Below are 14084 nucleotides of genomic sequence, written 5' to 3'. Positions count from 1 at the left end.
TCCAGATTCTCAAGGTACCAGTACTTTTCTCTGAACTAGTTACGTATATTTTATGCTTCTCACATCAGATGCAACAGTGAGCCTGGGAGGATATGTTATGCCATCAACATATATTTTGCAGGAACAGATAAAAAAGTCTCATGGATTAAGATCTCTACTTACAAATTACTTCATCCTGTACTAACCAGAGAGGACAACCAAAGCCAATGCAAATATCACAGCCTGGGTATCAAGTTATAATCTGAAAATGGCTTTATGTGAACAAAAGGCAAATATAGATGTATTGACTGAAAGAAAGTTATTCTCCACCTTACAATTCCAATAACCTGAGGCAGCTTATATCATCCATAGATAAAACAAAATTGGAAAAAAGACTAAAAAATAGTAATTAATACAATAAAACATAGAAGCAACAGAACCAAATAAAAGCAGCTGTTAAAACCAATAGCCAACTAAAACCCCAGCAACAGCATAATCTAAAAGACAGAAAAACCTGAGCAAATAGCCTGGCACTTTAAGGCTCATCAAACTAAATGCCCGGTAGCCCTCCAGGAAGAGAATTCCAGAGTCAGGGCACTGTGGTGAGAAGGCCCTCTCCCAGGTTGCCACCCACTCCCAGGTTCCAGTAGCAGGGACAGCCAAAGAAGGGCCTCCGGTGATGATCTAGATACCCAGGTATTCATGGGGAGCAGACACAGGCCTTTAGATTCCCGAACTATATGCTCCGAAGATGAAAACATTCACACACAAGGGGAGTGTATGTCTGCTTCTTCTGAGTTTTCAATCACTCATACCTAGACCACCATGATATATGCAAGAGCTGAACTTTCTCTATATATTTTCTGCCCCTCAACCAAGTGCACCACCTCAAGCAAGTCTACCTGCAGTCACAGCTAGTTCTGAGTCAAATCTACCTTCCAGTTTCCCCAACGTTTTCTTTCCCCATGAAAGAGCCTGCTGTTTTTCTGCCTCAATCTCAGGGTGCTTTAGAATTTCTTTAGGTAGTGTATTTGAGTTTACCTTATCATTATGGGGTGGCTGAGGGTGCTGTGTGTGTGTGTGTGTTTTCTATTACACATCTCTCAATTGTTCTGCAGCCTCCCAGGCTACCTGCGCCACCTGGTCTGAAAAAAAACACCCATGAGGATGGTGGGGAGAGTTCTCTCATGACATCTTCCCTTGGATTTAATTGAAATGCAGGAAGCTGGGGAGGCTGTGGGCTGCTAGAGAGATGATTGAAAGACAGGACACTCACACACACTCCTTGACCACCTCATAAGTAAGGTGAGCACAATAACCCTAAACTCCACCCATGAGGATTTCTCTTTGAACAGTTTTTTAAGTGATTTTTTCTATCAAATTGAATGAGAATGATCAAAAAAGATATATAAAAAATGTCTGGCTAGTGCCAAAAACTAGGATCACCAGCAACTCCATCCACCCAGTATCAAGGTCTACCTTGGTCAATACAGACAGCTATTGTCTCATCTGCCTCAACAACTCTCACCTGATATATACATGGACATCAGGCCTGTGGCAACTTAACCCCACCCAAATGGAGTCCCTGAATGTACCCCTCTACTTTGCCACACACAATTCCTTTCCCATAACACAAACATACTCTACTCACCATAAATATTGGGATTTTGTAGGTACACTTATAAAACCTATACTAAAAACAAAACACCAGCAGCCATATTAGTTTACTAGAAAAAAAATTCAAATAGCAGCATGAGCATGAGGAGCAATTTAAAGTCACAATGTAAGTGAGCAAGCTTTCAAGATTCACATAACTCTTCCCCATGCTGGATGTTAAATAAAAAGTAGGGGTAAAAAAGATTTTGATGGTAAAAGGCATGGTGGAAACAACATAATTTCCCATTCCCCTTTCCTCTTTTTGTTTAATGTCTGGTTTGAGGGAGAGTGCTGTGAATCTTGAAAGCTAGCTCACAACTTTGTGACTTAGTTGCTCTAAAAAACAGTGTTATGCTAGTGATGCTATTAGGATTTCTGTTTAATAACAGCTGCATCATCAAGGCAGTCTCTGCAAACATTGTGGGTAACCAAGAGAGTCCCTGGGACTGGATTTCCTCCCCCAGACCACAGACACAACTATGATCTTAAAGCGGGGCGGATCTGAGTGGGGATTTCTCCTCCCACCCATGGAAAGCTCCTCTTCTGAGTTAGCAACAGCAACCTTGGAAAAGGGTCAGAGAGGAAGAAAAGGGAGTATGATGGTGTGTGGGGAAAGGGGAGATGTGGATCTGCTGCATCCACAAGCCTCTCGATTCCTGTACCTGTCCACCAGACTGAAGGACTTAGAGGCCTGTCTAGCTAATTATGCTAAAAAGAAGGAATAGGAGGTTAAAACACCTCAATTGTTCCTCCTGCCCTGCCTGCCAGTGCTTAGGAGAGAAGGAGGGCTCCAATCCTGGATAGCCCTCTGTCTGTAGGGTGGAAATCCCATAGGGAAACTCCAAGGCTGCAATCATATATTTATTTACCTAGGAGCAAGTACCATTAAACTCAATGAGCCTTACTTTTGCATAGATATGTATAGGAACTTAGACAATGCAATGAAAAACATTATCTAAAGCCAATAATAATTTCCAGTAGTGCACTTAAATAAGATTAGGAAATGACACACCTGCAGTCTATCACATTCAGTAAATGGCACAACCCGAAATGTGTTGACTAATTCTCAAGCTACATCTATATCACAAGCCAGAGAGTAATCAGCAAGCCCTTGAGTTCTCCTGCGGCACTGCACAAGTAGAAAGAGTCGCTCTTTCCTCGTGTACTGAAATAACAGATCCATGATGCAGTACAACACAGCACTATTGGTAATACTATAAAAATACTAATAATAATAATCAGCTGTTTCAATGTATGGTTTTTAAAAAAATAATTGGTAATAGCTGAATAGTTAATAATGCAACATTATGTTATATTTGTTAATGTTGGAAACTGGCAACTTTGGTTAACATTTGTTTTTTCCTTTAAAATTTACTATAATTGTATAATTTATAAACTGATATTTAAAAAACACTCTATGGATGATATACAACTGCAGCATATGATGCATCCCACCTCAGAAGCATTCTACAGAGTGTGACAGGGAAAGGAAAGGGGGATAACAGTCATACTTGAAACTAGTGACCTGCACTCTTGGCTATGTGAAACAACTGAAGTAGGCACAATCCATTTTCAGCACAAGAAATTGGCGAAAGTGGTACAGATCCAAATGGAACAAGAGTAAGTTTGGCAGCTGTTACATGTAGAATTGCCAAATGATCAGAAAAAATGGGTTGGCCTGCTCCTGTGCTTTTAACAGTGATTTGATCTGCAGAAAGCAGCAGGTGACCTTTTTCATGGTACAACATTATTCTTGGCTAATTGCTACAGATAAAGCTGCTGTTAAAAGCACAGCTACAGGGGCTGGTTCCAAAGCTGGTGACTCTACTTACTCCAGGACTGGCCCAAAACATTTTACTGCCTGAAGCAGAGCAACAAATGGGACCTCACCCCCCATTATTCAAGATGCATTAATAGTAGCACTCAAACCCTACCCCAACCCCTAATCTTATTTTGGCACCTGAGGCAGAAAATCCCACAAGCATCCCTCCCCCTCTCTGACAGTAAAAATACGATAAGAATAAATTAAATAAGTATCAATTTGTTGTCTTTTCATGACACCCCAAATCAGCTGCCTGGGTGGCCACCTCTCTCTACCTAATGGTAGGGGTGGTCCTGCTTCCATGAGCCACCCAGCCTTGAAAACTGCCCAGCAATTTCAAGCCAAAGCTAAGAGGGACAACATGAGATAGACATGGAATGCCATGCAATTCATACAAAGGAGCACAGTAAATCAATATGAAATTAAGTAAGCCCAGTTGGGGAAAAAATCATTGAATCAAAACCAGCAGGAAAACAGCCAGCTTGCACTGGTGTTGCTGAAATCCTACAAATAAATGGTTGAAATTAGGGAAATGCTACCCATTTAAAATGTTGATGGGACCAGACCTTTCCATCATTTTGCTGCTTCTAGTCTATAGAAATTAAGTCCATTTAATGACATGTTTATGTTATATTACCAGTATAAACATGCACTACAATCTGCCTTCTCTTGCTTTTATCAACCATAGCCTGATTTACCCATTTATTAATATATAGGCATATTTTTGCTGCTTGTTCATAGGCAGCTGCCCATTTTGGCAACTGATCCCCCTTAAAGGGTTTTGAAAGATCACGTGAAATCCACATCTCCCATTACATGTTTATGTCATCAGAGTGCACTCACAAATATTTCTTATGACTAAAAATGTAGTATGGGAAAGCCTCATTACCAGTAACTACCTTCAAAACTGAGATGTCCGTGTTTTCCAAACTCTCCTATACTGATACTAGGATAAATTATACCAAGGTGATTTGCCACTCTTCAAAGCAATGCAACTCAATCTGGACTAACAAACCTTCCATGGGTGCTTATCTATCCATCCATGTCTAGATTTATATTCCACCCCATTTAAAAAGTGAGTTACAAAAAAAAGCAGAAAAAAGAGACAGACGCACATACAGCAAAACAGAATACATCCCCAGATGTTTTCAGCACTGATCTGCAGTAAATTTATAATGTAGGCAAACAGTAATGTAATGGGGAAAGCATTCTTATCTGTGTTTGCAATTTTTTGTGAGTGGGGAGAGGAGAAGAAGTATGATGACGACGACAATGATGATGTATTGGAAGGGTGGGTGAGTAGAAGGAAGGATAGGTCATTTTAGTTGCGTAATGTAAAGCTGAAAGTTGCCCCTATAAATATTCCTTCTATTTAAACTTACAGTTAAAAGTAATCTTAGAATTATACTGTGATTATTTACAGCACTTCTAAACCTAGAAAGACAAGCAGCTCAGGATACAAAGTTTGATTACACAGATCTTTGAAAGAGAAGAGAAAAAAAATCCTTTGAAACTGCGCAAGACTCCAATCAGTGGCAATGAAGCTGCAGCTTAAAGACCAGTGCTTCTTCTTCTTCTCCATGAAAGAGAACAAAAACTATCTGCTTTTCCCAATCATCTCACACTTCTTATAGTTTCAAGACATCAGGTCTGAAACATGTTATGGATACATAATCTCTCAATGTTGGCACTTGCAAATTTAATACTATTTTAATATGCAAGAGGAAATGTCTTCTCTTCTAGAGGCAATGAAGGACTGTTCCATAGCAAATCGGTTAATAATAGTGTAAATATGAATTTGCAGGCAACATTTGCAAGATGAAAGCAAGAATTATAGAGGTATGATTTTCAAATGTGTGCCAGGTACAAAATCATCTGTTTTGTACAACCCTCCCAATATCTGTTAACACCAGAACAGTACTTGATTTGGATTTTAAACCTAACCTTCATTTCTTTCTCTACTCTTTTGAAGATTTCTCCACAGAAGCTAATGGAAGAAAACTGTACTCAGAGGAAGAAGTATCAGGCTTTTCTGGGGTGTCTAACTAGTTCCTCCTGTATTTCTCAATAGGCTTCTTTGGTTTTTTGAGTCATTGCTCATGGCTTAAACTGAATCATTTCTTACATGCCTCAGATTCCAGGAAACAATTCCCAGATGAGTGAAAGGAAGGAGCAAAAAAAAAAAGAGACAGTGGCATTTAAAAAATTTGCACCAAGATAGCTTTTAAGTATTAGGAGAATGAAAAGGCCATCTTCCTCAAAGTCACATTTTGAAAGGTTCAGATACCTGTTCAGGACCTACTTGGTGCAATAATATTTATAGTATTTCTTAGGAATACTTGCCAAGTGTATGACCAGATTTAATGACAAAGTGCTGCTCATGTTAGCATATTTAACTCCATTTCAGGGGCAGATTGAACAATGGGCAGACAAATCAAGGTCTCCCAGTTAAACTGATATCAATCGCATCCAGGGAGTGCCTGATTCTCAAGCTCTTGTACATACATAACTATTTGTGGAATTTACTCATTATATTCCCACAGTGATGCCTAGTGTTGGCTGCAGCAGCTACCCATGGAAGTTTCTTCCTATTTGGGTGAATTGCCATTTAGTCAATATTTAAAAGTAAACTAGTAGCAACCCAGAGAACACAGAACTTTCCTCTCGATGCAGCAACCAATAGGTGAAACATTAGGGTCCTGATCCAGAAAACTGGTAACAGCAGAAGACTACATGCATATTGTACCCATGGATAAATAGTGCACCAACACCAGACTTTAGAGTGGGGGTTCACTATGGATAAAGAATGGTATTCTGCATGGTGTACTGGATGTGCTCCTACAGCCCATGGCTTTTGCACAACTGATACAGCACATCCATAGTCAGAGAGCAGATGTGTGCACAAGTATTCATGGTAGTGTGGGTTACGTCCTGCTTTCCCAAAGACAATGACCCCCCCCACACACACACACAAACACATAACCACTATGGATGCCCGATAGTGTTGCCTTGGGCTGCCAACAGCAGCTTTTCTGCACTAGCCAAGGAAGTTGTGCTGCTCTCAGGAAGAACATCCTGTTCCTTCTCAAACCCTAAATAAATCCCTCTGCTTGCACTTTTGAAGCACTGACCTCTACCCTCTCCTCTTCCCAACTCCTTCCAAGCTGTCTCCAAAGGTGCCCAAAGTTAAACTGCTATTATTTCAGTACCCAACCAAGACAGTAGAATCTGGGTATATTTTAGAAGGGTATATAATTAGCCAATCAGCATTATGTTACTCTATTCATAACTTAATAACCATTTTAATACAGATGGCACACACAGGGATAATTTCCAGGAACAGTCTAGCGGTATATTACAAAGAGACAGGGTTAGAGGGGGGGATCTTTTTTAGCCAAGGTACATTCTCCAAGTTAATTTTACCTGCTGTTTTGAGATGATTTGGGATAATTCCACATCATTTCCAAAAATATTAAATACAATTGATAGAAAATGCCAGTTAGAGAAATGCATTCTAGCTGTTAGAATTTTTTAAAAAAATCTATTGAAGCCAAATAAATTAACAAAGCATTGTTTGCAAAATGTTTCTTTAAAAAAAGGCTCAATTTTCTATGTATTGCATGATTAACTATTTAGCCAAGCAGCTGTAGAGATGGATGCTATAGACTGCTTTGTCCATCTGGATACAAGTTTCTCTATGGGGCCACTTTCTATATTACCTTTTTCTGTATGGAGATTCATAATCGTTGATACTTGCAGCAGCTGCCCAATTCTGCTATTCATAGCACAAAATACACTTGCTTTTCAGTTGGTTTATTCCAGAAGACATACCTACGGAGAATTATGCACAGCCATGGCTTTTTACTTGACTCCCTAGAGAAACATGCAGCCCAAAGATTGTAGTGTATATTAGGTATCCCTGAAAAGTGTTAAATTTTTGAATCTGCACAAGTATGTGGCCTGCATTAGTTAATTTGTTATTAGTGACAACTGAACATTTGTGTCCTTGTGTTACACATCTCAGTTAGATCCTGTTTTCCATTTTCAAGCAGAACTAATTGTATGCCTGCCCAAAGCACAATCTCTGTGTCACCTCACAGCATCTTTATCTTTCCATGTTAGCACCTGGAATAGTGTATAGTGGCATGTCTCTGTTGCTACATGGTATTTATGTTTCTCAGTGTGTGTTCTGCCTGTTGCAGGTGTACAAATCCTCTCCCAGCATTGTGTTGGAAACTGCATGGATATACTGCTGTCTGGGTGATTCTGATACAGTGTTGTCTCAGCACATGTGCTTCATTTTGTAGCAGTTTATATACACTTCATTTTACACACACGCGCATGCGCGCACACACGGACGTCTGTGTCTGGTTAGATAGATAGGCAGACCATCCAAACACTTTGGGAGATATAACTAGAGAGGAATGTGCAAGGCTGGCATTTTTGTGTCATACACATTTGGACCTCATATATCCAGAAAGTTTGGAAGACATAAAAGGAAGGAAGTAGAGTGCACAGGCACATAGTGGCAGGGAACATGAATTAAGATATTAACAAGACTGTTGTCATACTAAAATCTAGACAGTGCAAAATATCAAACCACATTGCAAGTGTGCAAACACACCCAGACGCACGCACACCTCCACCTCTTTGTAACCCTCGACCTATGGAAATGCCCTTTTCAGAAGTTCCTCAATTCCTGAGGGGCTCAGTCAGAGTTCCCTCTTTTTCCAGGGGGAAGCTTTGCTGCCCAGAGGAGAAAGAAAGGCCTCTTCTTGGTGGTGGTGGTGTGGGGGGAGTGAAGTCTATTTGTTTAAGACAAATAACCATTTGGTATTTCAATGGCTCAGGAGTGTGCGGCTGTGATTGTCTTAAGATATAAGAACGTTTCATTTGTAGAGGCTAAATTGCAAAAAAGCTGCCCTTCCTTCCCAGGGAGGCAAAGAAACTGTTGTGTTTATCTCCGTATTCACTTTCCTAGCCTCGCCACGCCAACTGAACCTAGTATGGGGGCCTGGGTGTAAGTATGATGCTTTCCGTCTTTAGGCCTTTCAAGAAGCTAAGCAAACCAAAACCAACTCCTTCGAAAGTCTGGCATACCTAGTCAATAAAAGCCGCCGGTGTCCCAACAGGCACACCCTAATACTCCTGGAAAGACAGACGCAGCCACGGTCAAGGAGAGAGCAAAACGGCGGCGGCCGGGATTGAGGTCAGTCGGTCGCTGGGCTGGAGACCTCCTTTGCGCCCTCGCGTCCTTGCCAAGTGCGTGTGTGCGAGAAAAAGAGTGGCGGAAGAGCGGAGGGAGGCTGGGATCTCCAGCGTCTCAAGCCGGGTCTGCTCGGGAGGATGAGGTCGGGGTGCGGCTGTGCGGCTGTGCGGCGTGGGCTGCGAGGAAGGCCATTCGGCGGGGCTAGGCCGGGCCGGGGCTGCGCTGGTGTGTGACTGACTTACCGGTTTATGGAGGACACGCTGGGGACCGTGTCGTTGTCGCAGATGCCTTCGGCTAGTAGCCGGTCGCGGATCTCCCAAGCAAACATGGTCGGGTTTTGCCTCTTGTATTCGGCGATTTTATCCACTACTTTGGGGGTAGCTACTTTGGGTTTGGACCCTCCGATCACCCCGGGTTTGATGCTCCCCGTCTCGTAGTACCTGCCAGTGCAAAGTGAGGTTCAGCGGCGCCCCGACCCTGGGTGAGACTCGTCTGCCCGGTCCCGAACACGTGCAAAGAGGTTGGGAGGTGACTTGCACCCACCCCCTCCCGCTGTTGGGAGTTGCAAGGGACACCCCTCTCCCCTTGGCATCCCGGGGCAGCGGGGACCCTCGTGGATGGGATCAACCCGCAGAGGTGCCCGAAGTCTCGACAGGCCGTTTCCTGGGACGCAACTAGGGTCTTTCCCCGGGTATATTACGGTACGCGCATAACTCCTGGTTCCGCAAGGAGCGACGGAGAGGGCTATTCAGGTCGGGCCTGGGTCGTCCTGGTCCCCCCGCCCGCCCCCCGCCCGCCCACGCAACCCACAGCGGCTCTAAATTAACTACTCGCGCTCAACAATGGGGACAGAACGGAGGGGAGAAGCATCCCCCGGGTTAAAGGGCCTTCTTCTTCTCTGTCGGGTTTCGGGTCTCACCCCTGCCCTCTTAAACACGAACAAACAGACGCATATTTTTCTCTCTGCCCTCCTCCGTGCAGTTAAAATCCCTTGGGGAGAGGGCTTTGCAAAGAGGGCGGGGTGTGTGTGAATATATGCTGGGTTGTTTACTGATTTGGCTTCCCTCCCTCCCTCCCTCGCTCCCTCCAGCCCCCTCCACCACATGCACTAAGGCTGGCTGCCTCTTCTCCCCACTCCCCGTCTGAGCTGAGTTGTGCTGAAGGCCGGCGGTGACATCTACTTGGCAAAAGACAGCCTGCCGGCCTGCTGGTTCCTGCTGACCTGGGGGTGGAGAGAAAGTAGGGCCCGGCCTGGCTTAGCTGGGAGGCGGGGAGGGGAGACTTGCAGGTTGGTCTCACAGCAAATTGGGTTGCAATCGGTTTGTTTCTTTGCTTGTTTGGCTTTTCCCCCTCTTTCCGAACCCACAGCAGGTCCCTGTTTTAAGATAGTTCCAGACAAAACAAAGCAAAAGGAGGAAGGTGGGTGGGTGCGCAGCGCGGAGCCTGGATTCTCTGAGCCCCCCCCGGGTCAGGGCCGAGCAGCTGACATTCCACCGACACGCACAGGGGCAGCAAAGGCTTCTCGGGGGAGCGGAGGAACAGGCCTGCCCTTCCCGCCCTCTGCTTCCCAGGCTTACCTGCCGAGGATCTTGCTGACACAGCCGTGGCTGACCCTGAGCTGCCGGGAGATGTCGCAGGGTCGCACCCCCTGATGAGCCAGCTCCACTATCCTTTGCCTCACCACATCAGGCAGGGGCCTGCCGTTCACAAACACCCCCCCGAGCTGGTTGACACCCCCGTGCCCTGCTGGGGAGAGAGAATAAAAACACAAAAGCCCACGCACACCGGGAGGGGGGGGGGAGAAAAAAAACATTAGTCGGGGCAGTTAAGCTGGGCAAATCACCAATGGGGGAGGGGCGGGGGCAGGCGGGGGGGGGTGCGCAAGGAAGGAAAGGCGGAAGGACGGACTTTCCCCCCGCAGGGACCCTCATCCTGACACGGGACGATTCTGGACGTTCCCTGGACCACTGTCTGTAGGGCGCTTAGAAAAACGGATCTTTCCCACAGGGCTGGCTCGAGACTGGGGATGGAGAAGTGCTCCCACCAAACACAGCGCCTCTGTTCGAGACCAACCTCTCCTTTCCAGTGTATCCTTCCCTTTTCTCCCTCTCATTTTCCTTCCGCTTTGCCCAAGTTCTCCAACACGGGGCTTCCATTCTCTGACCCACCACACTGGCAGAGCCCTGTCTAGTTGCAGGACTGCTCAACTGCACATTATACCCCTCCCTTCAAGGTTAAAACTTCTCCTGCCATGCTAAATTTGTTTCATCGATAGTGATATTTAAAAAATGCAATAAAAGAAAGACTCGATCTTTTTCTACGTTTTATATTTCCCCCTTTCCTTTCCACTATGTATATTTATCTATAACTATATTAAAACAAACCTCCCCCATTTCTCATTATACAAAATAATTTTCCAGGGGGAAATAATTTATACCAACTTTGGGTGTGCCTTGTTCTATTTTAAGGAGTCTTTTTCGTGCATTTTAAAAATCCCCTTTATTCTCTCGTCTTCAGACAACCCTCAAGAGCAGCTGCCTTTAAAATATTATATTTATGATTTAGCTGAAGCCAGTGGGGCAGAAGGCTAATCCCTGTCTTTTGGAAATGAAAGGTAGAGATTTCAAGGAGGTGATTTTAATCCAGCGCTCAGCTGTGGTCGTATTGTTGCCCAACATCAGTTCGCTGGGACAAGCCTTGTTCTCCGTGTTTGCTCGCAAATGATTCCCGATCCTCTCTCTTAGAGCTCGGTCCGAAACCCTGTTAAGCCTGAATATTTGCATTTCGGACGATCTCGTCCAAATGAAATCTTCAGTGGCACCAGGCTGCCTGAAAATCCCCTTTTTGTGTTTAACTAGATTGGGTTCCAGAGCAATGTAAGTGTCAAGAGGTCCCCGGAGTGATTATATCCACAAGGTGAATAGAGACAGCACGTTCACAGCGCACCAGACGCACGGCGTTTAGTTCACACACGGACCTAACCTTTGCTGCTTCTCCGAAGAGAGAAAAAAAGAGATCTTACTTGATTTTGCGGCTTGCTGAAAAATGATCTGTTTGTATTTTTGTGGAGTTCCTCCCCCACCCCTTTCTCATTGTTTGTGACACTGACTTATTGGCTCTGAACTTAGTGGAAACTCTCATTGCCCTGCGATCGATCCCAGTCCTTCTCGCAAATAGAGTTTTTTCATCTAGCCCCCAGCACCCTCTAGGATGCTAAAGCACGATTAGCTTTTTAGCCAGGTTAGATGCCTATTTACTGCCGTGTAAGCTCTACAGAAATACACTATGCCCCCTCCAGCCGCCAGGGTTTTGTGTTGAGAGTTCTGGAACTGGCAGAGTAAGAAGGGAATTTCAGATCGTGTCTCCCCCGTTCCCCCCTCCCAGCACTACCACGAACTATAGGAGGAGGAGGCGTTGAATGGCCTCTCTTTCTCACTATGTATCTGTTTGTTTTCGACATTTGTCTGGGTCACCTTTTGCAGATGTTGCCTCTAAAGTTACAATCAGGCAATTTCTCCAGCACCTCATTCCTGAATAATTCAAAGCACCTTTGATAACTCGCATTACAGACTATTAAAAGGCAACAGATGCAAAAAAGATTAAGGAATTAATAATTCAGATTATTGCACCTGCGTCTTGCTAAGGACACCATTCCAACTTCGAATTCACTTCGTTATGGTTTAGATCCCAGTATTTCCGTTCCTGTCCTTCCTTTGTATTGAATGCAGTTTATGGACTATACTCTGCCCAACGTTAAAAGGCGGTTGTAGGAGGCGAAATTACTGTCTCAATAAATGTACTGTCTCTACATTTTTAGAAGGGAATTAAAGCCTTCCGAAGAGTCATGTTATCTTAGTTTTAAAGGTTACAGAAATATGTAATCTGTAATTGAGCCTATAAAATGTTTTCAAATTAAATTAAAGTTAGAACCATTTCAGTATTCTTTGATAAGGGCCTGTGGTGGACATGAAATGTATAAATGGGCAGAATACTTTGATAAAATACTGCCCAGTATTTTCAAAAGTTCCATGGGAAATTGCTCGGAAACAACACATTTCCGAAGTAAAGTATTGAATGTACTTTATCAACATATTTTTCTATTCAAAAGTATGTTTAAGTCCTAACACATTAATTTTTATCAATTATTTTTAAGCGATAGATAGATAGATAGATGGCATATGATGTTTAAAAATTAACGGCATCCAAAGTTAGGGGAAATATGTCAAAATTAGGGACTGTTGTAATTATTCATTTACTGATTCTACTATTGCATTATTTCGTTCTACCTTCACTTAAATGTTCAAAATCCAGAATTGTTTTCCTCTTACATTTTGTTATTAGAATGGGTTGGTGAAGAATCATAATAAGGTGGATTCCGGGGTTTCTCCCTCTTTGTGAAGTATATTTGTTACAGATTAAAACAATTCAGTTTTAATGTAACCACTGCCTCCCTGTCAGAAATGTGTTAAAATAAAGGCCAGGATGGAGAAAATCCAAATCAAAGATTACCCCCCCCCCAACTTCTGAAAATATAATTGAATAGAACTGTCCTTAAAATCCTTATTATTATTTTTTAAATCACCGCTCATATCAGGGATGACATTTTCGCTCTTTCCCACCATTTATAAATCAGATAACAGAAGATCTAAGGTGAATGGCAATATAAATTCATACAGACCTTTTATATTCTATCACGCAGGTTTTATGTTGTCTATCTCAAACCATAAGTTTCATTTTTAAAGTAAAGAACTCCTCAGAAGTACTTCAAAGGTTTGAATCTTTATGTCCGAAAGAGAGTTTTGAGCCCTCCACGGGTGGGAATGAATAGGATCTCCCCTTTCCTCTCCCCCTCCCTGGGGACTGCAGCGGCCAGTGGCTCTCGCGTCCCCAGGAGTGTGGGACTCGGGATCCCCTCTAGTTAGCCTCCCCCCCCTCCCCCGCCGCCCTCCCGCCAGAGAAAAGGAGAAGTGGCTGGAATGGGTGTCCGGCCTTCCTCCTGATGAACCTTCCAAGCGACGGGGCGAGTGTGGTGGTGTGAGATGGAAGCCGGGAAAGAGGATCTCAGGTGTGGAGAGGCGCGGGCTGCCGCCGGTACTCACGGTGCATCGCGGAGAAGGGGTCTGCTTTGCAGTGCATATCCATGGGGAGGCAGAGGAAGGGGAAGAAGTCGGCTGAAGCCGCCGTGTCGCCTCGAAGGGTCAACTTCAGGACTTGGGGGAGAATCAGGCGGAGGACCCGAAGCAGAGCGCCCGGCGCGCCGAGGTGAACTGGCGGGCCGCAGCGAGCGCCCCTGGCTGCCTGGCTGCCTCGCCCGCCCTCCGCCCGTCCTGGGCAGGCGAGCGACGGGACGCGTCCTCCTGGCGCGGCGCTCACAGTCCGCCGGCGGAGCCCGGGCAGGTGCGGGGCATGGCGGGCCCT

At 44.4% G+C, this 14084-nt stretch overlaps 1 protein-coding gene across 1 annotated transcript in view; it reads right to left on the bottom strand.

The window, feature by feature from the left end:
• The window catches only part of PAX2 (paired box 2), a 234020-nt gene extending 220212 nt beyond the window's left edge, over nt 1-13808 (bottom strand). The window contains exons 1-4 of the mRNA XM_084845157.1: nt 13766-13808; nt 10244-10412; nt 9889-10041; nt 8909-9106 (exon numbers count right to left, since the gene is read on the bottom strand). Coding sequence (XP_084701283.1) covers nt 8909-9106; nt 9889-10041; nt 10244-10412; nt 13766-13808 — 563 coding nt within the window. The remainder of the gene's footprint in view (nt 1-8908; nt 9107-9888; nt 10042-10243; nt 10413-13765) is intronic.
• Between the last annotated feature and the right edge of the window lie 276 nt (nt 13809-14084).

Source organism: Heloderma suspectum, chromosome 3 (assembly GCF_057233095.1).
Source record: "Heloderma suspectum isolate Gila_16-S chromosome 3, 16-S_ref, whole genome shotgun sequence".
Lineage (NCBI taxonomy): Eukaryota > Metazoa > Chordata > Lepidosauria > Squamata > Helodermatidae > Heloderma > Heloderma suspectum.
This window is presented reverse-complemented; position numbering and strand designations above follow the sequence as displayed.